The sequence below is a fragment of the Melanostigma gelatinosum genome (assembly GCF_949748355.1).
Source record: "Melanostigma gelatinosum genome assembly, chromosome: 3".
Lineage (NCBI taxonomy): Eukaryota > Metazoa > Chordata > Actinopteri > Perciformes > Zoarcidae > Melanostigma > Melanostigma gelatinosum.
In genome coordinates this window covers 20,352,674-20,380,082 of record NC_136636.1, presented here as the reverse complement: position 1 = coordinate 20,380,082, position 27,409 = coordinate 20,352,674, and the positions used below count along the sequence as shown (strand labels likewise).

The window sequence follows — 27,409 nt, the reverse complement described above, 5'->3', positions numbered from 1 at the left end:
AAAAAGGTGAAACAGGCAAGACACTGAACAAACAGCAATAACCCTCTCTTACTTCCGATTTCCTTTTTACAGAGGCCAGATGAAGTGAGCAAAGGGCTCTGGGTCCTCCAGAGGCATATTTATGTTTGACGTCTATTCCAGGTGAAAGAAAAATTGACTCAACTACACAAGAGCTGTTGCCCTGTCCAAGTAAAACAAATGAGATTAACAACATGCTGGGGAGGTGAAACTAAATTGAAGCTTGTTTGACAAGCAAACATCTGTTGGCTGATGATTATATCTCTGGGCCCCTCCTGTTGCATCTTCTTTTGCTGAATAAATAAATAAGTGCATCCTGGGAAGGCTGCTTCCCCACTGCTGAGTAAACTATGTTCGTTAAGATGTTCTACAAATATATTTCTAGTTGTCAGTACTACTGTACACATCAACAGACCTGCTTTGAGAAGACAATGAGATGAGATGTGACATCCTTGACTATTATTGGTTGGATTCCAAGCTGACACTTAGTAAACATGGTTTTGCACAAGGCTGGAAACAAAGCACAGATGCAAACAATTATTAACAATGTTAGCATTTGTGAAATGTTAATTGAAGCAATTATTTTACGTGCTAGAGCATTGGCTTCAACCGCTTCTTCACCATTATTTGAATTTGATATGTACGTTTAATTATTTTACACTTGGCCTGTATCTAATACCCAGACATCTTTATGGGAACTAATCAAATATCGTATTAATTCATCAAATAAGTTGTGCTAAGACTGTGTGACTCTGCTGTATGATAACTACAGATGTGATTTTGATAATAAAAATGGTTTATGTGCTTGTAGCTGTGTGTGTGTGTGTGTGTGTGTGTGTGTGTGTGTGTGTGTGTGTGTGTGTGTGTGTGTGTGTGTGTGTGTGTGTGTGTGTGTGTGTGTGCGTGTGTGCGCGTGTTTGTGGCTGGTATTTCAGCAAGTGGCACAGAACTCTTCTAAGTTGCAGAGGCAGAATGAGGAGAGCAAAATATGCATAAATGTATTCATGGCAGAGATTCATAAAGGCTGTGTGACAACATCTTGTTTGTTCCAAATCCCTGTGCAAGTGCTGGCTTGAACATCGGACATGGCCAAATTGCTCTGATTGGACAGTTGCCAAACAACTTGATTACCTCTCAAGAGACCGAAGAGTTTTCGGTGAGGGGCAGAGTGCCAGCATCTCTGATTTTCTTAGAGTAGGCTACTGTGAATCAAAATTTCACTTATTGATGAGAATAAATTCCGTAGCATTAAACTGACTTCAGTTTACAAGAAAAATGTTGAGTTAAACATCCTGATCCTGTCATTACATTCAGGTTTATTGGTCTCACTTCAATGGAAAGGTGTATGTATATGATATACGAGTGATTAGCTCATTCACTTCTCTCTCTGAGTTGAAAGGCCCGCAGTAGAAAGGCTCTATCCTTGCCATTACTCAGAGAAGAAAAATGCTACGAACACCAACGCTCTGCACCAGCGCAGACAAAGCAAAGCTGGAGACCCAAAACATTTTCTTCACACCACTTACTCCATTTTTCAAAGTAGTGACTGCCAACAACTACAGGGAAACTTTTTCTTTTTTTTTTATATATATTATTCTGAAAATAACAGAGGAGAAAATTGTTTCCCCCATGCCCCCAGTGGTTATCCCTGAGGGTGAAAATGAGCATTAGAAAGCCTTTGACCCAAAGCAACACATTTTCATTCAATCTCAGCAGCCGACTCCAACAGAGTTCCCCACAACAACAGAAAAAAGAGACTCTACAGAGAAGAGACAAAAAAATACCGGGATACAAAAATCGAGTCGACGAAGATGAATGATGTTCCTGTCAGACGGCCACTTGTAGATAGACGGTCATAAGTGCAGAATAAAACAGAATTTGGTGGACAGACGCACGGACGTCAATGAAGCTGAATGTCAAATTCTCCTGTAGGTCTTTGGAATCCCTATCTTTGTTTTGTAATTGCATTCTGACATATTTCTCTGCATTTCTCTCTAATGAGAGCATTAAACACCTATTATTTTACAATGCTGAGAGCCAGCAATGATCTTTTTGCTGGAAGACTAATCATCTCAGGGTGATTAGGAGCTGAAGGTTAATGTGGGCTCTCACGGATGGGAGAGGGAGTGAGGTGGGAGTGAGGGAGAGCAGAGAAAGGCACAGGCGGCCGGCGTTGCGGAGGCACGGGGGGGGCTATAAGTGGTTAACAGTCTGTGGATCAAGGAGAGGGGAGGCCTGAGTCTCATTACACATGTAAATGCAGGTTCCAGCATGGAGGCCCCACTTTAAAGCCTTGCTTTTTTTAAATGATTCCTTTGCTCTGCACATGATAATTGGGTAGCCCAAGGCCCGTTGGCTGTATAAGGAGAATAAAACACCCTAATGACTCCGTCCGTTTTTAATGGCGGTACAGGATCAGATATAACCATGGTATTACCTTTTTGTCCTGATTTTTCAAACGGGCTCCCGTAGATTGATTGGTGCTGGGTATTGATGCAACATAAAATGTGTCACCTGTTTGCCATTTCGGAATTAATGTTCATCTGCTCTAACTGCTGTATCACTTTGAGTGTGACATGATTGAACAAAAAATAGGTATAGAGAACTACCATAAGCAGACCTATATTTCATTGACCGTTTAGCTTTTGTAATGGAACAAATTCATGATTGTTTTTGAGAAATGGAATGCAGAACTCTTTTTACAAATTCTGTATCCACTCAGATGGGAATTCCCCAACTCCACTATATTTAGTTTAAACAATCACAGCACTGACATCAATACAAATGCCAATATTGAAATGTGTGAAATATGATTTGTAAATGGCCTCTTGTATTTATCGCTCCTTTCCAACCACTCAAAGCTACTGACTTCTAATCTGCATCAAGCTTGAATAAAACATTTTAAAACTGAGAAAATAAATATATTCTTTGGAAAACTGTTTATTTCTGGCGCTCTTTCTGACAGTCTTTGGCAAAGTGTGCCATCGCCTGAAAGCTGAGTTATAAATTGCCATCGGTATTAAGTGTCAGATAGACCACAGTGTGCAACTGAAAACGATACAAACCAGAAATATGGAAATAATGCGGCAGTTGTAGACCGACAAGAAAACGGCTGGTGGGTGCGAGTAGGACAAAACAGCTCAATACGAAAATATCTGTGATAAAATACTCTAAACTCTTGACTTTTGACCATCGGGTGTCATCCAGCAACTGTCATCATGTGTCATAGGAAGTGTGTACGTTTTGTAGCTCATGCCTGAGCAACTTCAATTTGCCAATGATGCCTTTGGTTGAAACCTTGAATTTAGAATATTCTGTCACAGATATGTGTACCTAAGGACAAAATAAATCTCAACAATACATTGTGATCTGGTCTTTTGATTTGCTGTATCAATGCGCTGGCACAGATATCACAAATCTAACCTGTGATGCTGATGTACAGGTTAGTTTACTCCTTACATTTTATCTTCCCACGCTTCTGCTTCCTGGCAGTTTTGCCAGTTTATGGCTTTACATTTAAATGACCACACGCATGTATTTGTTACTGTTAGTGTGTTAAAAGGCTCAGACTCAATTTCCTCATTTTGTTGTGACACATCATTGAAATCTTCTATTTTACTCTTCAGTCTTTTTACATATCCTTTCAGATGCTATGTGTTATTGTAGGTGAGTCTCTTGCAATAGGTTACACATAGAATGGCTGTATCATCATGGTTTAAATGGTTCGTCATTTAAGTCCGGCGGAAACTTGACGTCAATATCTAAATCAAGAAAAATTGCTTGTGGAAGGCAGGTACTACATTAGATAAGCCGGTGGCCATGCTGCCATCTGTGACTCACCAATTTAGTCTAAATGAAATGAGCTCACAGAACAAAGAGTTCTTAGTACCAGACACCTTCACTGACGTAGATCAAAACTTCTCTTCTGTCTCTTCCTATCTTCAGTTAAGGTAGAGGTCAGAGTCAAATAATGCTTTAACAATGTGTATTTTTGGAACAGTGACTAATGAAAATTAAGAATATTAACAATGTTTGATGTAAAGATATATGTATTAGAATGGAGCTATGTAACTGATATTCGTGGGTCATTGTTTTATGTATGAATGACTTACTTGCAGTAAGTACTTCTTCCTATAGCACTATTGTGATTAATGTGTATAATGCAAAATCAGTTACTGATGTTCTATCATACTACCCCCGGCTAAGTACACTTCATCTCGCTTCACATCAATAACTATAGCTTTGAGTTTTGTACACTAATAAATGTGGTGTGCTCAACATTGCGTGGGCTGTGCGTTGTTTTTGGTGCTGCCTTTCAATCTGAATTACCCGCAGGTAATAGGTTTGTTTGTGGCATTGTTAAAAGTATTTGTTTGTTATGCTGTTAATGTAATTCATTCGTGCTTTGGCACAGCGCTGTTTCTTCAAGTGCCCTTTAACTCCTGCCTTCAATATCATGAACACAAAATCAATCTGTGACGCCACAGTAACTTCACAATATGTATCTTCAACATGTTGCTCAGTTGACTTCAGACATTTACAGATGAAATTCTTTCTGTAAAAATACATATGAAATAACTCGATTTTTTATTTTGAATCAGGAGAAACTTACCTGGCCTGGCCTGGCATCTTCACAAATAGAGGCTTCGTACGGTGTGGCCAGTTCAGGAGGATTGTCATTTACATCCAGAATACGAATTCTCACTGCTGAGTGGGACGCCATGGTGTGGTTATCTACAGGAGAGACAGAAAAAAAACACATCAACGTCAATTGCATGACATTATAGTTGCATTTGATATATTTAAAACAAATTACAATGTATGCGGTGGTTGGATAAAGTAAGAGTGACAACACATAACTGAGTAGCTGACGTTCTGATCCTGGTTGGACTGTTTCTCAAATAAGAGGCTGTCTACACTGAAAGTATTTCAGTCACAGTTTTCAGCTGTGCATCCGACGCTAAAAAAATATTTTGCTTGAATCAATAAGCTGTGTACACAGGCTGCATACAAACCCAAGTTTCATTATGCTTTACGCAAGTAGCTGCAACCCAAAAACTGATTTTTACTCTTGGCTGCGAGCACCACCGGATTCTGACATAAGACACTGGTGTAGACAAGGTGTAAGAGTCCATGGGCAAGACCATCAATGCTCTTCTTGTCTGCCTTTGGTACGAGCAAGACAAGACTCAGATGGATGCAATTTCCCATAAGAAAGAAGCATTGTGGCTAATTGCGGAACGGTTTAACTCGAATGCCTCCTCAATTACACCCATTACCTGAATAACACTTTCTGGCACCAGTGAGTGGCATGCAAATGAAAAATGCCCTTGTTGTGTCTAAGTCCTCTCTATCCAATAAGGACAATACAGTATAGAGCTGTTTAAAAGTTCTGCCTGCAAGAGGCCCAGCTCAGCACAACAATGACAAATCAATGCAAATGTGCCTCTGTAATTGAATTTCTCATAACATTTTCAACAAGATAAAACACACCACAAAAACACCACAATGCACTCTCAAGACATTTTTCTTAATAGGCCAGAACAAAAATGTGGGGGTGGAGAAGATTATATAATTACTACAAGCAAAGCCCACTTCAAATTATCTCCATGAATCTTAATTCCCATTTGTAATCATATGATAATGTCTGAAGGAGTTTCCATGTTACTCATAAAATACTATGTACAGTACAGGAGGGAGCCTGAGGCCCCCAGCATGTGTGTACATCTGTGTGTGTGTGTGTGTGTGTGTGTGTGTGTGTGTGTGTGTGTATGTGTGTGAGGTGAGTAACAGAGGAAGAGAGAGAACATTACTTCCGTGTTAAATGAGTGATCTGTTCACTTCAAGTGTTGGTCTGGATATCCTGCTTAATTGGAGTACATAGCTCATGAATAAATCAGTATACACAGCTGTCACCACCCAGTTCATGCACCCTACAGAAATTGTAACGACATGCAGCTACTGACAATTATCCAATGATGAGAAAAACACACATAAATCCTCGCAGTAAAAAGAGCTCCAGTGAATGCATTTAAAGAGTTGCAATGATGTAAACAGTGCAAATTGTTAAGTGCAATTCAGTGAACTCACTCTTATGAATGAGTGCCTTCACTTTGTGGAACGACTGATGCATGTACTTGTGAAAGCTAAATGAACACTTAAAAGTGCTCCAGGTTAGCGTTTGCTATTTTAATGGCTATATTATAAGTAGTAGTAACTTAGTATTGCAATTAGATAAATTAAGTGAAACAACAAGTCTCACAAACCTTGTAAGCTGGCAGTGCCTTAAATCTACTTAATGTAACTATACCTTTGCAAATGCATTTTTTGAGTTTGCATCAAAAGGTTCCAGGCAGCATTTTCTCATTTTTAGACACAATATTTATCGATTTCCACAGCACAGAACACATTTAGAAACATTTAGACACCCCACTTTTCCAATATAATTGTAGCATCTATTGCTTTTTCAAGTGGTATAAAAAGGGAAATAAAAAGTGTTTCTTCGCAAAACTTATGAAGAAATTTAAAAAAGTTAACTTTGCCTTTGACAAAGAGGTCACTAAACATTTTCAACCCATTCCTGCATGTTTAAAAGTTGGAATCAGGTGATTGTCTGCTCCGGGGAGCTGAATGTTTGCTACATGTTATATCCTGAAGTTTTTAACAACTGGGCTCAGTCTTTGGAGACTAAAACTGAGAGGTAAAGAACACCTTAGGATAGAAATGAAGGTGAAGGCAGTGAATTGGATATAAGTTCCATAAAAGCCCATGTTGGTACTTGTTGGTTTCCATACATTGAAATCCAATTATTAGGAACAACTACAAATTGGTAGTTTGACTAGTGATTCATTCTGTTTAATAACTGCCACTGGAGACTGGACTGATGTCCTTAGAAAGAACCTAAACTCCTCTACAAAGTCATTTTTGTATTATTTTGGGTCTCAATAGTCACTCCTCTCATCTGTGTCTTTACAGCAATTTTCAAAATAAGTGTTCCATAAAGAGCACATTAAGGCTCAACGGGTGACACGTTTGGAGGCGTGTTTGCTTTAATTGATGAATCTCCTCCACACTCAGCCGTGGTAATTTCCCAGCTGGGTGATATCAAGGGTAAAATTCAGGCTCAAAAAAGTAAAAGTAAACTGTTGGTGAACACTGTCTGTGATTTTCTGAGGGTCTACGAGCAGGACAGAGAGCATAACTGGTGCCAGATGACATACAGGTGGGGCCACAGGTCAGACAGAAAAAAGAGACAAAACTGATTTACAAAAACAGCCCTGCACACATCGGTAATCGACAGACTTTTTTGGACAAATTCAAGCTCTCTCCCTCTATCTCACCACACAGTTCTGCCTAATGTTGGCACAGCAGCTAATGAGAATGCTGGTCTCGACTAATAGCATAATCCTTACATCAATGCAGAGTTATAATTGACTGCTTTTTGCCAGAGCAGCAAAAATGCTCCACCAGTGCTAAATATCTCCTCTGTTCTCCTCTTCCTCTAATTTCGTCTTCACATTGTGCTGCTGTCCCCGCTGTGTCGGAATGAAAACCAGCAATCATCGGATGTTACACATTCCATTTCAATTCCCATGAATTGAAAACAGATGAAACAATATGAGACTGCCCTGCCTCTATCCATCCCAAACTCCCTTCATGGGGAAAAATTGTTATTCAGTGAGACAGGTCCATTCATCTGGACCAAGTGGCGTCGTTTCTAAAATCGGTCTTCAGATACAAAAGAAGAATAAAATAATTCCAACAGATTATTGGCATGCTCTGTATCTGTGCGGCACTCGCCAGCTGCTGCAAATCTTTCAGAACGACTGTATAATATAACTCTCAAGCACTGCATTATACTCTTATAACTTCAGGGAAGACGGAGGACGTGAGAGTGTGTGTGGATGTCTTTGAACACATGTGCGTGTCCGCGTTGTGTGTGGGTGTGTGTCAGGAGCCTCATGCTCCTTGTAACCAATAGGCTCATCTTCTTTGCTGGGGGAAACAGTTTGGATTAAAAGGTCACTGTTGTCAGGAGGGGCTATTCAGAATACAAATGTACTCAGCAGCGTCTGCTTCTGGTCTCTTTGCTGAGCCACGGGGCCAGTCACGTATAGGCACAGAGGCCATGAAATATTATGGTAATTTGTCCTCAGCTACAATGATCCAATATTACACAGACTCACAAGTGTACAACCACAATATCTTGATAACAGTTTGAGTTGTTGTGTGTTTAAGAATTAACAGCTGTAAATGCTTTGTAAGTAACAAAACAAAGCAAGACATTGCAGGAGCATCTCAACACACTGAATAATGGAAATATTCATATTTGCTTTTCACAAAAGATAACAGATTCCGGTGCTGGTGACAGCCGGTCATTCCATTACAATATTCAGCCAACAAATATGGAAAGTAACTTCCACCACCATCAAGATTAAACAGGTTTAGCAACAGGGAATACACACGTCTGATCCAAGGATAATCAAAACATGCTTCTAAATGCATAGGTTTCCTCTGTGCTGCTTTTCATTCATTTCCATGACAAACAAAAACTCATGGACAAAATGAATGTAAACAATAATCTTACTGATCCTATAGCACCAATCTCATACATAAAATCCCAATTGGACTTTCCATCCAAACACCAAGTGAGACACACTCATTGATGCTTTATAAATATCACAAAACCTCAACATCAAACCTCATGCAGATTCATCTTCTTTTGTCGTGGTCAAACAATGAGAAGTAATTAAAGGAACAGTGTGTAATATTTAGGGGGCTCTTATGGCAGAATTGTAATATAATGTCAATAATTATGTTTTATTCTCTACATTAATCCCAACATCTCACTTTATAATAGAAGACTGTTTTTTTCGATTTCACTTTTATAAAACTGGGTCCTGTACCGCAAAGCAAGTTCAACATACCAGGGATATATTTGCATCATCTGGCTTCACTAACTCTAAGAAACGCAATCCCACTAAGTGGCCCTATGGTTATTAATTAACCCAGTATTTCAACCAAGTGTTTTTTAATTGGGCTATAAGGGCGTTAAAAGCGGCGGTGTTTGCAGGGTATGACGAGTCGCAAACATGGACAAGTCAACCGTCAGCAGTACCGCATATTTTACAAGCGAAAAGCAAACTGTATTATTAGAAAATTACAAGTTATACACATAATGCATGTTAAAAGTAACACAGTTGCAGATTTTTTCAATAAATGTTGACTTTTGGAGTTCACAACTGTTGGAATCTGACTACATGGCTTCGACATGTGCTGTGGAGCAAAGAGAGTCAGGCCTTGCCTTTTGCAAGCAAAGGTTTCATCCTGATTGTGGTTTGATGAGCACCAAACCCCCACCTCTGAAGTAATTCACATTAGGGTGTGAGTTTCCTCCCCCCAAAAACTATGCGTTCCTAAAGTTACCCTGTAAGCACCGCTGCAATCGAATTGGCCGAGGGCCAAGGCACCCCAGGACCCCTGTGGTTCAGCCACCTTTCTACAAAACAACCAGCAACCCCCACCTCAATGCTTTTTCCCTTCGACCTCCATCGAGCTAGGGAGCACACCAACGTTGTTTCCCTTTTCAACCAAAACCTAGGTTTAACAGTTTATATTCGCTGGCCGAATTCACCAAACTGTCTATTTTATCTTTGTTCGTATCGACACTGGCAATCCCTAAAATTGCTAGTGTTGTGTAGAAGTTACTGTGTATTCTATGCTGCCGTGATCTGTGTTGGGATAGCTGCAGTGAGGTCGAAGTTGCTTCTCATCAGTTCAGGAGGTCAAAACCGCCGGCTGAGACAAAGAGTCGCTGTTCCTGCTCCCCTGGCTGAGAGAGCAATCTTCCGTACTCCCGGATCTTAATCTCTTGTTTTATTCAATTTTGTTCCTTTCCCTTCTCTTTTACTAATCCGCACACACACACACACACACACATATAGCTTTGAGCTAATGTAGCTACGTGCTAAACGGCTACCGGCACGTGTAGACGCCGGGTCTCCTGTTGGCTATCCGCCATTTTTAGTCTCGCGCATGAGAGACGTCACCATGTCCCAACTACGTCATACGTCGCTGAGCTGTTCCCGCGCTCCTCCCCCTACGCACACACATGCACACACACACACACACACACACACACACTCCCCCCCTCTTTTCAATAGTCTGTTGATTTTAGATAGCGTGCTCATGAAGTTGTTGTTAGTTTAGATATTAGTTGACGAGATCATTAGTATTACAACGTAATAAACTCTGTTATATTTTAAAGAGCCTATATGTGGTGTGTGCTCGAACTTAAACCTTCACTTTCACTCTGAATGTGTAATAGTACTCAGACTACTGACATTGTGAGTGAACACTAATTATGAGACTTAGTTTATCGTTTGGTTATTAGTCCCTGTTCGCAGGGTGGTGCCCCGTTATTATTAATAATCATTAATAATTGTTACTGACATTAATAATTATATTGATGTCAAGAATTTAGTTTCTTAGATGCTGATAACCGCTTTGAATTATAGCCTATTTATTTTTGATCTGCTCCCAAATCCCATTCACACCACCGGGGTTGCAGATAAAAGAATAAGGTTGAAATATTGTAATACACGGCATTCGAATACATCTAAGCAACACCTTCATTTGAATGGATACACACATGCAATTATAGTTATCTATGGCGCACTGTGGGGCAGTGATATTATAGGCCTGTTCATTTACGCATTCATACAGTCTGTGTTCTTTTTTTCTGCATTTGGCGGTTTAAACTGTGTTGCTTTTATCCTGGATCATCACTTTAACATTCTTCATATTTATCTAGTATTATCTCACACCGCTAAGAAGTGAACCCCTGTTGTAGAACTAAAAAAAACATGGTTAAACCTGTTAAAATCTTGCTAACCACAAATCCTGCTTCATAGTACAAGGCCTTGGTGAATGCTGCCAGAATGGCATTTTCCAGAAAGAAAATCTTCAATATCTAACGTTTGTTTGACAACAGAGAATTAAACTGGCAGTGATCGTATAACCTCCCAGAGTCTTTGCCAACACACCTCTGCTGGTGGCTGCAAACTCGTCAGTGGGGTGCTCTTTTGGTTTTGGCAATGAGGTTATTGCACATCCCTCCAGAATAACATGCTGTTTTCGCGAGGGACAAATAAGTAATGGTAATCAGTGCAATAATGTGATTATTAACATGCTGCACTCCAGCGGCGGATGCCTCAACTCTAATCAAAACCTACTGAGTGGAGTTTTAATCATCAATGCAGAGATGATGAAGCAACCAAACAAAAAGTTCACTACATATTCATCTCACGGAAGACTGCTACTGTATAAAGCACATAATTAGACAACAAACAACAACATTTACATAACCCTGATGACTGTCACGTCTATGTAACCGTTCATCTTTACATTATTCTGAGACTCACTCTGTGGCCTTCAATGATGTAATTTCCCCCCCAAGCACATATAAATGATGTCAACCTAGGAAAACAAAACACATCATACAACTGTTTGAGTATTCAGGATCTCCTCCTCCTCCGCAGCTACACTGACAGTAAGGACATGTAAGTAATTATATAACAGGACAGATGAGCAGTACACATCAACCAGGTCACAGCCTCAGGTCCCTGATTACACATCTCCTCACCCTTGTTGACAGATGTGCGCTGCACCACAATAGCATCTAATACATAATCCAAGCAGAGCCCTTTAAACTCTCTGTGGTGCATAGTTTACAAGAAATAGCATGCCATGTTTGGTGAAATTTAGTCTCATTTTGACTCCCAGTCTTATGCGAAGCACGTTTTGTAGTCCACAAATAGGTTTTGCTTCTTTTTTCTTCTTCTTCCCTCTTTAGATCCGTTTTCGTTTGCATTTTCCAACTGTGATTGAAAAGAGACACTTATCTCCCTTTTATAGAGGGAGGAGAATAATGTTGTAACGGTAATAAAAATCAAACGGTGTAGCATTTGTTTGCCCGACAGTAGGTGAAAAAAGTTATGCTGTAGAAAATGTGTTTTCCCTGCAACAGTGCAAAAGATAAAGACTTTCCAGCTTGGTATCTTTTTGCCCTCAGGGTGATGCTCTTTTTTTTACCCGCCTGCCTGTCTGGGTAAAAAAGCAGTTTTGCAAGGTGATATCATACTTGCTATCAGTTCTCGGAAATGATATGTCAATCTAACTTACCCTGATATGTTTCTATGGAGAAGACTGTCAGGAAGTACGAGTACCCCAGCTAGTGACAGTGCAGTTAAATGCTCAGGAGATTCTGTGTTCTGTGGAAGGGAGACAAGTACTATACAGATGAGAGGTTATTTCCTCTACAGTGACAATATTTGCAGAAAGAGATGCTATCGGGTGCTACTTTTAATTGGGTGAATTTGAGGACATGCTGTGCATAAGTGTATATTTGTGTTCGATTGGTGGTGTATCATCACAGTGTCTGGTCATACTTGTGCTTGAACTAAAACTTATTTTCTTCGTGCACTGCACAGACTCGTGTGTGGTAATTGACGTTTAGTGTGTTTCTTGCAGTTTTTTTTGTGGGGGTTAATCCTAGGGCACGGACTCCTAGCATGGTCCAAAAGCTGCTGTCACTTGTCCAATACTGATACAGTGGCAATGCAATAGTTCAAAGGTCGGTAATGGACTGGGGGAATAATTAAGAGTTTTGCCACAAAACTGTAGTTTTAACAATGTCCTCATACAAGTTGACCTTGTGGCTCTCCAGCCTTAATGAGCATGGGGACCGAAGAAAAAATAGGAGAACAAAATCATTATTTTGAAAATGAAGTCCTTTCTTAAAATACTGCCTGCAAGTCCCTTCCCCCCTCTATTCCCATCTCTCTTGTGGCCCTTTTTTTCTTTCTATCTCTTTGTATTTTTCTCTGTCTCTCAGGACTCACGTGAGCTAACTGGTGATAAAGAAACATTCTGGATGGGAATTCTGATGCCGTTGACCATTGACTCCGTCTGTCAGGATGTTTCCTTGGAAGGCAATGTGAGAGGCTTTATCTATCAAGTGCAGGCATGTGTTTATGTCTGATATTGGAAGGGTTAGGGCCGCTTGAAATGTTCAATTAACATTAAAATGTGCCTATGACATAATGCCAAGCACAAAGAAGAGGAGAACAAAAGCTCCCAAATTGCTCTGGGAATTCAGCTTGACAAATAAAAAGTCAAATTATGTCTTAATGTTTGTGTTGGGTGAGTGCTTAGTGTTCAGTTTAGGCTGTATTGATTATTGTAACATCACAATCTGAGGCTATATGAGAGCGGAGCAAATATGAAGACATTTTAAAATCAGCTTGTTTTTGCTCATTGTTTCCTTCTTGTGTGTGATAGCGAAAAACCAGTTAGATTCTGAATGCAATCTCCTCTGCTTTCACTGCAATCCCAGAATCACTTCATCTATATGAGATTGAAAAAGTGAGGGATACCAGGCCTCCTCATTTTCTCAAGTTTACTTGTAATGGTTTAGTAATAACTTCCCAGCTCCCCAAAGTTATTACATTCTTTATTCTCTTTGCTATGGTAAGAAGACCAAAGAGATGAAGAAAATGTAAGCGCCTCCTTCTTTTTCAATGATGTTTGTCAGCTCTAAGAGGAGCGTTAATGATTACTGTATTTTCAACCTGGTATCAGAAAGATAACATTCATGGCTACTACGGAGGTCTATGATGTCCTTGATGAGAACATATGAAAATCAGCTAAGGCGTGAAGTTGAACAACATGCAGTTGTAGCAACTCATAGTGTAATGAAAGATCATAATGTAAACCATGAGTGCATCACAGTAATAACTGCATAATGTGATAAGTTATTACATTATGACAATTTCACTAATAACTACGCACAATGAAATGTTGAACAATGTAATTATAAAAAAATGCCAGCAGCCTGGCCGGCCCCTGCCTGCAGAGTGCTGCCCAATATTCAAAGCAAGCAGCTAGCAACGGTGGGGTAACCTCTGATGCTTCGATGCGATTCTTCACAGCGATGAGAGCAAGCTGGAGTTTCAGATTGATGCCGTAGCCCTGCCCCTGCCACCAATGTTCCACCGCTTCCTCCGGTCATCCATGCTGAGACCGATAATGAAGATAATATCTCATTATCACCATTAACTTAATAGATGCATGCTTTCATGTCGAGGTGGCTCCAAAACAGAGGAAATGTATGCGTTTCCCCTTCCAGAGGATAGCCTATGAGTATAACAGGCTGCTGTTTTGCTAGTCCCTGGTCCCCTGCACCTACAGCATATGGAAGATGAGCTGTAGCTGCTACACAACCATGACATCAGGGTCTTCTTTTATCTCAGTGCCCCTGATTGGTGTTGTTTCACCTCCAGCACTTCAGACCCCTGATACGAGGGAAGTATGTGATGGTGAGGACCTCCAATCGCACCACTGCGGACTATATCAACAAGCTGGGTGAAATTAGTTCCGATGCCCTGTTGGGTATGGTGGAGAGCCTGTGGTTGAAGGCTCTCCACAGTCTAGAGAACGAGGGTGATGTGTTCATGTCGAGAGGCTGACACCTACCAGACGACTGGAAGCATCACCCAGAGGTGGAAAAGAGGAAGTGGATCTGTTTGCTAAACCCCCTCTGGCCACTGTAGTTCTCACGCGCACAGCAGGATAATCTATCCCTGACAATGGATACCTTTGTACATGTGCCATGGCCAAAAAAGCTGCTTTTTTTCCACTGCTCCACTTCTCCTTTGCTGTTGGGGAGTGAGGCAAGAGCAGTTTTAAAGTCATTCTGGTAGCCCCAGGTCGCTGCTCGGCGCTATGGTATGCGTACATTCCTAAGATGATGACCCAGCCCTGGACCATCCCCTAGTTCTGGAGGGCACTGTCTCAGGAGGCGGGTGCGATAGGAGCGTTGCCCACCCTGGGCCATCCTCTCCAGGCTTGGCTCCTCAGAGGGACAGGCTCAGGATGGCTTCACTGTCTTTGCAGGTTGTGCAGACCATCCAGGTGGCAGGAGCGGTATTCACCATTGCATGTTCGGGTAAAAGTGGTCAGGGTTCCAATGCGGATGCATGGAAAGGAGGCTACATCCCCTGTCCTGTGCAGTTGGGTCTATTCTCTCCTTTTTGCAGTGTATGGTGGATTGAGGGCTGTCTCATGCCAATGTTTAAGTGTATGCAGCAGCCATTTCTTCATGCCACCAGACCAGTCTTTGGCCACCCTCTCGTGGCGCTGTTCTATCAGAGGGTCAGTAGACAACGCACGGTGATACCTGCCTCCCCCAATGGCAGTGAAGGGTCTCTTTGAGCCTCTGGAGCATTCATCTCTGAAGGCGTTGTCCTTGCACTGTCTTCCTTGCACTGACCTCAGCTGAAAGAGTGTGTGACAGTCCTGTAATCTGTAGTCTGTGCATCCCAGTTGCTTGCTGCGTTACGGGGACTATAGCTAGGCTACCTTCAGACCAAACCCCTCCTTTGTTCCAAAGAACCTAAGGACTTCTTTTTGGTCAAAAGTTATACAGCTGAATGTTTTTTGTCTTCCCCCCTATGTGGGGGACAGGGAGGCAGATTTACATCTGCTTTGCCCAGTTTATGCATTGGCATGATTTGTTGAACACACAGCCCCCAACAGACGCAATGGACAGCTGTTCATGTGCTTTGGTAATGTTGTTGTCGGCCCTATCCAAGAAATGCATAATGGCCTCATAAGTAGATGTTCCAAGCCGATAAGCAGGCGAAAAAAGTCCCCGCCGACTGTGGTCCGCGGGAATTCGACCTGCAGCTTGGCAGTGTTGGCGGTCTAGTCTGGTGGGGTGTCAAGAATATATGTACAGCAGCTTCCTGTTTGACACCTTCTCCATTCATACGGTTCAAAAGAATATATACAGATGTTTGAAAGAGATGTTTTCACAGCAATAAATAACAGATATAAGAGAGGGAATTATGACCCGTTTAACTTCCTAACATTAGCTCTAAGCAGAGTACAGTACAAATAAAATGGCTATCGATAATTGGTATTGGCGGAAAAAACATGTGATCTGAGCATTTATAAGTTATATTTGTTCCTTTTTTTCTTATGTGCTGATCCTAACCGATCCATGACTCAAAACCGTGATACGATCTGAACTGTGACTTTTAGGATCAGATGCAACCCCATTAGAATGATTTCAATAACCAAAAAAGTGCATATTTTAAAAATAGCTAATTATTACACAATACGCTGAAATTATTATTATTCTAATTGTTTTGCTTATTTTATGTCATAATCATATCACAATGAAATATTATTACATCATGCACACAATCCTAAGTAGGTTATATGGTTTCCTCAAAAGATGTGTTGAGTATTACATTATGTTTACATGAGTGATTTTGATGACCGGTATTACAGTATTTAAAACTACATCTCACATAAAATAATTCCATTAAATGCAGACTATTGTACATTTCATTTTCTTAAAGTTAATGACGGTGCCAATTTTTGAGTTATTTCATTTTAATTCAATGAAACGTACCGTATCTTGTTCACAGCTGATACATTTAGTTTACACTGCCTGTTGAAGTGTTGTTCTGCTGCCCTACATTACTTTCCCACTTTCACAAAGCTGAAAGTCACAAAGATCTTCTTCTGTAAATATGCCAGAAGCTAATGATCACAGCAGTTTGAGGATGTCTGTCACCCCTTATCACCCTGGTGGGAGAAGACAAACGTTAGGAGAGCGAATTCAACATGCACAGCCGTCATCACTGGCAGGCACTGGGTAGGCAAAGCCTGCCAATCATCAGAGCAATTCCAACTTTCCTTAACTTTCAATAACTAGGCCATGACTTTTTAAAACAAATACAAATGTTCTTTATTGGAGTAGTTTTAGTTGCCCCTTATCTATCTAAGATTTGTCATTTATCGTTTATTTAGTTTTACCCGGGATATGAGATTCATTGCTGTTATATTGGTGTTATCTTAATGGCACATTTCATCAAGGCTTTGTTTTGTCATCTTAAAATCTGCATGTCTCGTACAGTCAACATGTTAACATTTATTTAAACTAATTTTGGCTCAGAATGTACCTGGTGGAAGTAATTATACATACTTGTTGAACTGGATTTTGCACAGTATTTTCACCAACCTTGAGAATCTTAGGCAAGGGGAAACGACAACCACTTAATAAGTAATATCCCATTCCTTCCAACAGTATGACGATGTACAAACCATTATGTGTGATAAGCTCAGTTTGCGATAGGAAGTAATGTACCTGCTTCTACAGCCCTCACTGTGATATTGTGCCATCCTGCGGTCTCTCGGTCCAAAATCTTTTCCAGTGTGATGGCACCCGATCCAGGATCGATATGAAAGATCATCTCCTGGTCCGTGGTCCGATCGATGGAAAACCTGTAACAACATACACGAGATAAGATATAGATGTTAAAGATGAGAAGCTGAGAGGAAGGTGAGAGTCAATAATTATACAGGAATCTCAATTTTTAAGTAATTTTATGAAGTTATTCATTTTCTTTTGTTAAAAAAGGACTTGGAGTCTTGGAGATTTTACTTAGGAATGCACTAAATAATAACAACTCATATAGAAGGGGCCATGGTTAAGGTAATTATAATTTACCGGGTACTTGTCACCAGTCGAGTGACCCTAATATTGCAATGTGTCTCTTAACTGCAAGTGGCTATAGCACTTTATCTGCCGATTCAGAGTAAGCATATAATCATTAAATTGTCACTGTGCACTCTAGAAAGAAACACAAATGCAACTTTCCTTCCTGGGGTACTGGGTGCTGGGTAAAGATTGGTGAGTCAACAAAAATCCGCTGAAAGGTTTCTTTGTTCTTAGTTACACACACACACACACACACACACACACACACACACACACACGCACACACACAGTTGGTTGGCTTACTCATGCCCACATACACCACAATAATGTCCCATGGGCATTATAAGCTCTTAAGGCCCCTCTGACAAATATGCCAGCCAGCAGTCTCCTGTATCATGAAAATGACGGTCACATGTATATCAAAAAACAATTTCAAGGGAACTATATGCTTAACTGACAGACAAAAGAGAACAAAGAACAGCAAAAGGACAAAAATTGTGTCTGATCACACATTCATTTTCAAAATAGTGTGGATGTAGAATTGCATTGCATATTCGTATTTAATTCATATCAGCACATGTCATTATATGAAATATTTCTTTCACTGTTACAATGACCTGGAGATAATCTGCTCTGGGAATTCATGTGAACAGTCAACATTTAGTGAACCATGTGTTTAAGAGACTGAACAAAGGTTACACACAGCGATACAAACAGCCCACGTGTATGTGTGTGTTCATTCTATCCGTCAGTGTACAACACTGCTTTAACTGACATTGCATCATATGCAGGGCAGTGATTTGATTTGGCTGGAATACATTTATGCTGGTCATTAACACTCCAGAATGAACAATTACAACAGATTTCTATCTCCTTTAACATACAAATCACTTGATGCTTGCAACTGTGTTATCTGTGGTCATTTACACTACGTCAAATACAATGGCATAGACTCTTTGTGGTGACCATTGAGTTTTAAAACTCAATAAACTCAAAAGAGACATGTTCAATAGCTTGCAGCTATAGATGCCACAGGTGTTTGGGTTTAACGAGTGACCGTGTTAACCGGTGACTCTCAGCCAAATGTGTCCATGGTTGCTCGAAGTGACGGCAGTTGTGGAAAACAGAAGATGTAGGTTTTCTCTAGTATAAACCTTCAATCAATTTCAAATACATAACTCATCTGTCTTTATTATCTACGCCAACCAATTACACAAGACACTCTTTGCAACCTCGGGCACCAGCTAACATAGTCACTTCACTTGTTTAACTGGAAAAACCTGGTGCTCTGAAACGGTCATAATTCCGTAGAAGGTCGCTGTTTTTTATGATGTCTGCTGTAAAAGGGTCTGTTGTGCTGGCAATATCTTGTTTTATCTTTCTTTTTCTTTCAGTACAGTCCAGTTTTCAACAGTCCAAAAAAACAACTCTGAATTGGTTTTGGCCATCCGTGTCTCCCTACGTGCATACCATCCACTGTTGTTCAAAAGTAAACAAAAAATGATCCTTGCTTTCCAGTACATGACAGTTTTTGTGGGATGGGAGTAGGGGGACATCATCCCTGTGTTTTTTAGTCTCTTAACAATCCTTTGAGTCTTTTCAACATTGGGATAAAAAAAGCACTTTCTTTCCAACACAAGACGCCTACATCGCAAAGACCAAACTCGGCAGCGTCACACATGGTTACCCACATCCCCACCAGGCTAAGTAGTATTTGTGTCCTTTAAACTAGAGAAATTGTTTCATCTTGTTTGTTTTGCATTGAAGACCTTTTGACAAGTGCATCTGCCAGATGTTTGATAACCTGCTTGCAACGTGGTATGTGAGACTTTCTCTGTTTTAGTTGTTACATGAGGAGTGGTTCCAATTGCAGACCTCTTAGCAATAGAGCATTAGTCTTGCTGATCAGATCCACAGCGCATGCATATTTTGCACTGAAACGTCATCACTCAGTTCAGAGATGCTTAAAGCCACAAGATCACTAACTTTGCCCAGTAGGTGGCCCCTAGCCAACTTCTCTCTCTCTCACCCACTTATCCACTAACTGAAACACATGCACACACACACACACACACACACACACACACACACACACACACACACACACACACACACACACCCACACACATAAACACACACTCATATGTGCTTGCACACGTGTCACAAGCACACTTTCAGCTCCAGGCTGCCAAGACACTGGTGAACGACAGCTCTGCCATTGTGTTGTACTTTCTTACACCTGAAACTCTGAGCCTCATGCATTTTTAATCGAGGTAATTTGCACAGGCACTGCGTGTCTCTGTGTGTACTCTGTCAGTGAGACTGTCTTAGCCCTTATCTACATTCCCCTCTCACACTGCAATTGCTCATCTGAGGACATATAAACCACAGACCTTGGTACAGAAGATTACCAGACGATATTGATTTTATCACACACAGTGATCTGAGAGCAAGAAGAGACGTACAGCGCAGCTTCATCCGTCGTACAAGTCCCACTATTCACCGTTTGCTTGGGCTTTCACTCCATCTTTCAGAGGAATTGTTAAAAAAGGAAAAGCTACCTGTGCATTTCCTTGCAACTAGTGAGTTATTGTTCTTTAGAGTTTTCATTTTTCATCGTAGACATTTTGTCGTAAAGTAATATACAGTTCATGCAAGGTGCACTAAGTGCACACTTGTAGGTTTGTAGATTGAATGTCCATGAGACAGTGCTGCAGAGTCCAAGTCATATAAAAACAAAGTAGTCATTGTCATGCAAAACATTGCTCTCTAATATTATTATTCCTTTTGAGCAGTAATCTTTCCACAGCAATAGTTTATTGCCAATGTTTTGGTTGATGTATTTTATCAGACTACCCACTGTTGCGGTAAGCACCTCTGTGCCTACAGTATCTCAGTACTGTTTTGATATTATCTATAGTTTCACTCTTTCAGAGACAAAAGAGTTTCAATAATGGCACATTTAATATGATCATCCAATAAAATCACAGATTCACACAAGAGCAGCCTCAGTAATACTGGGTCAGAAGAAATGATATCCATTAAAGCACCAGTCTGTTCTATGCATTATTATTATTATTATTTTCTAAGCAAGGAAAATCCAGCGATTGCTTGCATCCGAACGTGCGTGCATCAGTGAGTGAGTGAGTGAGTGAGTTTCCATAGCTAATATTGCATTCTGCCGCAGCTAATGGAACTACACACACACAGCCATTCCTTGCCTTTTTATAGGGCTTCAACCTCACATTTACACGTTTTTGCCAAAATAATTGCTTGATTATGAGCTGGAGCTGAGATGTGCCTTCACAGAGGCGGTGTAGGAATCTGGGCGTGGAGGAATTCCATTGTGGACCCTGATTGTGTTAACACATTGTCCGATGTTATCCATATGGACAGTACACACCGATCAAGGTTTGAGAACAAACATGTAAAACTTACAATTCACATGCAACTCAAGGGACTGAAATTTTGCCATAAGCTTTTTTTCTGACACAAGTAGCTCAAGTCTAGTAAATATTGTACCATTCTAATAGTTATAGTTATAGTTATAGTTATAATAGGCTGAATTTTAGTTTTCGGTGATTTGGCCTTAGAGCCCTTGACATACCTGACAGGTTTATTCTTCACATCTGGATCCCTGGCAGTGATGATGCCAACCGTCGCTCCTACTTTTGCATCCTCCTGCACCTCCATGATAGTGCCGTCTGCTGGTTGAAAGATGGGTGGCTCGTCTATGTCCGACACACTGACGCGAACAATGGTCTGGTCTCGGAAGGAACCCAGGTCTACGAAGCGGGGGTCAACATGCTTATTTACTGCCTCCACAACAACATTGTGTGTGCGCTTGCTCTCGAAGTCCAGTGGCTGAAAGAAAAACAAGATTCTGTTTCAAGATTGTTTCCTTTAACACAGGGGTCTCAAACTCCCGGCCCGCGGGCCGAATCCGGCCCGCAACATCATTTTATGTGGCCCGCGAATCCGCCAGCGAAAAAAAAGTAAAAAAAAAAGAAAAGATTTTTTTTTTTTTTTTAAGTTAGACTTGACAATAAAAATATCCCCATAGTCGAAATTATGAGATAGAAAGTTGAAGTTATGAGATAGAAAGTCATAATGATGAGATACTTAAAAATAGAAGCAGCTCTTTGGCTGGTTACTGTACATTTGACATGGAAATGTATTGTGAGAACATTGAAGACTACTTTAAACGTGGCTTTAAAACACATGAAATACTTCACGTGGGATTGTGCAAAACGCACCCTTGAAAGGATTTTAAGCTTTGAACAAAGTTATTGTAATAACTTGTGTTTGATATTTGTCTTTGATATTTTCTTTAATAGTTTGATCTTTGATAGAGTAATGTGGGTTTCTGAACCCTAAATTAAAAGGATTTAAGTTATAATAACAGAAATGTGCTTAAATATATTTTTACACTTATATAACTGCATGTACAATATGTTTACACTTGAATAAACAATAATCAAATGCAGAGACAGTTATTTGCCAATATGTTAGGAGTAGTTACATTTACAACCGGCCCTTCGAGGCCGACCGTGATGCTGATGTGGCCTGGAGTGAAAATGAGTTTGAGACCCCTGCTTTAACATATTAGCCATTTAAAGTGGCATCATGTGTAGTACTGACACTGATGGCCATAATATTGTAACAGTACTAATGAATGATAGCAGCACTTAGCCAATGTATTAGTGTACACTAGTGGTGCAACGGATCATAAAACTCAATGTTCGGATCGTATCACGGGTCAGAGTCACGAATCGGATCAATACAAAAGTAAAAAGGCAGCAAATATAACTTTTAGTGATCCCTGATCACATTTAGTTTTTGCCGCTTATATTGTTTGTCAATCATTGAAGATCCATATTGTTGTTTCATTATAGCAGCTGGTCTACAAGGCTCCAGACTCATTTTAATCACATATTTTACTGAATATTGTCAGATAACGATCGTCAATAAACTTTATTTCTCACCGCAGTGGTTAACGTTGAACTGTGTAATTAATCCGCCGAACTGCGACGAGTAATCCGTACGGATCACGGATCAACCGTGGTCCGTTACACCGCTCGTGTACACGTATCCATTCTTGTTCGAGTTGATGGATTCTTTCCAGTTATTGTTGCGTCTGCATCACCAGCTTACCACTAAGTCAACACCGTTGGTAGCTAAAGCGACAAGACATCGTTGACAGTCCATTGACACAAAACACTACTGCTGGCTGAATGTTGCATGTCCATTCTGCTATTAGGTCTGATTCACAACAAATATGTGTCACTTAGGAGAAACACTTTTGACATCTGTGTATTTCAATGAAAAGATACTACTGCTAGCATTCTGCATCTTTTTTTACGGTTTTGAAGAAACTCGGCACAGACGGTACCTGTCAGGCCCGCGTGCGAAACTAATGATCATCAATCATCAAAGACCAATCATCTCTCTTTCTACATCTCCTCAGACGCGCATTGAGTTCCTCTGTCGGGAACAGGGCCTATTAGTTGTTCAGCTTATTGACTAAAAAGATTTAACTGCTGTGAGCAAAAAGACCCGAAACTATTTTTGTTGATTGTCAAGCAGCAGATGCCCAGTCACTTGCTGATTTCTAGCCAAAATAATCCCAATCACCAAAAAAAACTAGCATACCTGGTGATGGTAACTACTTAGATTTTTGAGTTACCCTTTTCCAGCGCAAACACGCCATCTCTTGATTCTCGTTTATAATTTGAAACACAGGAAGGAATATCTCTAAGCCTGATCATTTACCTCATTGGTGGCATGCTGTGGAGGAAAGACTAACCAATAATAATAACCAGATATTGTGTTTGCAATAAACAGTATTTGTATGTTGTTGTTTTTTTTGCCTTTTTACTGGTGAAAATCAATATCGGCTTAACAGAAAACAGAAACAGCAGTGCAGCATTCGTTTAAGTGAACTGTACCTTCTTGATGGAGATAACAGCTTCCTGTGTCTCTACATCTGTGGTGACCTTGAAGAGCTCCCCTTCCTCTTTGATCAGATAGCTCATGTCTGTGTTCTCTCCCATGTCTGCATCTGTTGCAATGACCCGTCCAACAGGTGTCCCCACAGCGGCCCCCTCTGACACAGAAAACTGGTACATCTCTGGTAGAATGGAGTAGGCGGCCGAAGGTGGAAATCGCATTGACGGATAAAACAAGGATAGTTTGGTTTAGCAAAGCAACAGAGGGAAGACGTGAAAGAAAAACCAGCGTAGGAGTAATAGAACACCACAAAAGAGGAAGGATGAGAGACAAAGGCGACGTGGAGAAGAAGAGGAAAAACAACGGCAGTGGAGGAAAGATAGATGGATGGCTGTAGGTGGAGAGGTTGGCAGTGAGAATAGTGGTAGAGGAGATGGATTGGGAGCAGAAACAGAAAAGAAGGAGGAGGAAGGGATGAGAGAGTAACAAAGATAAAGAAGCTAAAGAGAGAAAGAGACGGGTAGTGACAAAATGAAGTTGGGATTGTAATGAATGAACAGCAACAAGTAGACCTCAGGCGGTTATTGTAGGTGTGACTATTGCATTCACATAAAAGGGAGTGTGTAAAATAATATGTTATCCGTACACATCAATGTCTTCCATCTGAACACATGACAGTAAACAGTAGCCCTACTTGTATCCCTGTTAAAATATAATTACATCAATATAATAATCAATTGTAACTGTGTTGAAATTGCATTAATAAAAGATAACAACAACAAAGCAGTTTTATAGTTAGTAATCTGCATGATCAAATATATGATGACTGATATTTGTGCTGACACATGTAGGCAATCCTAAATCTGAAGTTCTGTTCAAATGACAGAACAGACTGAAGAAAAGGTATACGATCTGCCAGAGTCCATTATGAAGAAGACACAAAGATGAAAGCAAACAGATGAAACTGTATGTGAACACATCAAAGTCCTTACACATACAGAACGTCATCTTCCCTTGCATCTTATTTATGAAGCTGCTTTCCAATCTCTTTCTATTCCCTCACACCACACACACTGACGATACTATAATCCTGCAGGGTTTATCCCTCTGACTGGATAAATATGATTTACTGAGATGGAAAAAAATGATTTGTACAGAAATAAGAAAAGGTGTGTGGCGGCATATCAAATACAATCCACCAGGTTGTCAGATGCTGTTCCCTCTGCTGTAACAGAAGTAACAGTGGGCAAAATGAAGAGTAGAAATGAAGGCAAGAAAAGGAAGTGGCCAACTATTTTAGTATTTTATTCATGAATATATTAATAACATGCAAGTAATTGGGAAGAACATTAGCGGCTAGGGAAATCTGACTTTTAAATACATTCACTTTTTATTGTACTACAAGTACTTCTGTTGGTCCAATATGTCAAAAAATAAACGAGAGTCTTGAAGCTGTTTGCTCTAAGGAGACTTTCTTTGAACTCTTTGCGTGGTGAGCTGCATGTTTTACCTCTTACCTGTTACGCATCTGTGCAATTAAAAGATAAGTAAAAGCTATTCAGCCCCAAAACGACCTGACCATCATAAACACGTAACATTACGATGAGGGAACAATAAACAGTATTGATTCAGTCCTCTCTTGAGCCTCGCTTAAAAGGTCTTAAAAGGAACGTATCAATTCTCCACACTTTGTTAGGTGCTACAGGTTCATAGACTCGTGAATTTAAGTTTGTTGATTTTCTTGGACTACACACAGGCCATTCGATATGGTCTCTGATGCTGCCACTGCATATTGGTGTCAGCAGCCAGCAGGTTGCAAACTATATTGCGTGTCCTTTATCATCCTCTCAGTGTTTCTATGTGTCGGCTCATTGCGCACTCCTCCATCGCTTAACTCTCATTTCGGTCTTTTACATTCTCAGACATTTCCTACCTGTGTCTCACCGTCTCTGTCACTGCCCTAAAGTAAGATCATGTGCAGGAGACACTCACTCTGTGGGAAGCGTGGCGGGTTGTCGTTAACATCTGTGATCACAATGGTCACCGTGGTGGAGCCGGAGAGGCCGCCCATTTGTCCTGCCATGTCTGTTGCCTTGACGACCAACTCATAACGATCCTGTGTCTCACGGTCCAAATCCGCCACTGCTGTCATGATGATTCCTAATGAGTGAGGGATGGAGGAGAGATCGAAGGAGACAGACAAAGAGCGAGAGAGTGGGGGAAAGTAGGAGTCGTAAGTGAGGTCACGGGAAAGGTTGCATTAGTGGTTAGCAGTTATATAAGCACTGTATTATGGAGACACATACAATGTATGTGCAGCACATTCCACTTCCCCTCCTCAGGCTGGCTGGATTGAAGAGATCGTGTCACAGTTGCACCTCTGCTCATACAACATTTTTTTTGGCTCAGCTAAAAGGACTAATTTATAGGGGTGGAATGAAGGCATGCCTCAGCCACACTGACTGGCATCAAAACTCATCCATGGTAGGTAAGACTGCACTAAAACTAGAGCAAGCAAGGGACATGGAGAAAGTGATATAATATAGTGAGTGAGTTAGAAGAGAGAGAGAGAGAGAGTGTGAGAGAGAGAGAGAGTGTGAGAGAGAGAGAGAGAGAGAGAGAGAGAGAGAAAAAAAACTATATGTAATGGCATTGTTCACTCCAGAAAACAGAATCTGTAGGCAACAGAACAAGATTTTGGCATCAGAAGCGTTCTGGTTCCATTTGAAGTCTGTTTGAAGTCCAAGTACTATTGTTTAGGAGGCTTCGGTGGCTGGCAGGTAAACAGTCTGTGTGGGGGGCAGAAGAGGCTAAACTTGTTTGCCACCATAACATTTTGGAACACAACGACTATCGTCTGACAACGATTTAGCTTATACATAGCTGTGACGCAATCCGGTTGTAGAGGTCATCTCTCAACTCGGATTGAAGACAATTCGAGATGATATGTTCGATGTGACTCTGGACCACAATGTCTTGTTGTCATCAGGACGAACAAATATGGCATTTGCCACCTGAAGTTTCCATAAAAACTATATTTGGTTACTCAAACAGCCAGTACTGTGGTCTCTCTATCTATATGTGTCGCTCTCACAAACTAGCACATAGTCCTTCTTGGTTTAAGAGAGACATTCTCATTCTTGGCCCAGTAGCAGCAGCATCAGTAGCTGGCTGGTTTACTGTGCAATAGTAATATAATTCCACTTTACCCCTTGGGACTTTCCACATCAGAATCTATTGATGCATTTCCTGGGCTTGGTGTGCTGTCTCACTCCCAAAGGTTTGCATTGTGTTGGGTACACAACTCACTGATTCACATTTAGCCCAGGGCCATGTTCTATGAGTAGCCAAAATATAGTACATGCAGCACTGGAGTCAAGGAGGGAGACAGATGACATGCTCCTCTTTCATCCACCAAAGGCCAGAGGGGATGCATCTAAATTAGGGTTGTCACAGGTGCAGGCCCAATCCGCAGCTAGTATACAGCACCATTGCTCCAACATCATGGTAGAGACTATATGTAGATGGGTCTACATGGAGTTAGTTAAATCTATGCGATCCATAATGCATATCAAGGAGCATTAACATTAACCAATTAACCAATTTAACACAGTAATAGGGCCGCATACGCCAACTGTGAAATAGAGCAGCCTCAGTATGATAATGCATTGCATTAATATTAAAAAAGGATGATGTTCGAGTATTTTTTTACTTATATCAATTGCATTTCTGTTCTTATCTCGCGAGGCAATGTAAATCTAATTCTACAAAACTATCTGTCCTGCCATTTGGATCTTGGCTACTATACGAATTGAGAAGAAATATGTTCTATTTCCAGATAAAGTATGCAGGTGTTAGTTGTTGTTTTTT

At 40.7% G+C, this 27,409-nt stretch overlaps 1 protein-coding gene across 1 annotated transcript in view; it reads right to left on the bottom strand.

The window, feature by feature from the left end:
• The window catches only part of cdh22 (cadherin 22), a gene marked incomplete at both ends in the record, with an annotated part of 91,419 nt that overhangs the window by 25,794 nt on the left and 38,216 nt on the right, over positions 1-27,409 (bottom strand). Inside the window, 5 exons of the mRNA XM_079266384.1 lie at positions 4,631-4,752; positions 17,237-17,373; positions 21,198-21,454; positions 23,539-23,720; positions 25,532-25,699. Of these exons, the coding sequence (XP_079122510.1) occupies positions 4,631-4,752; positions 17,237-17,373; positions 21,198-21,454; positions 23,539-23,720; positions 25,532-25,699 (866 nt within the window). The remainder of the gene's footprint in view (positions 1-4,630; positions 4,753-17,236; positions 17,374-21,197; positions 21,455-23,538; positions 23,721-25,531; positions 25,700-27,409) is intronic.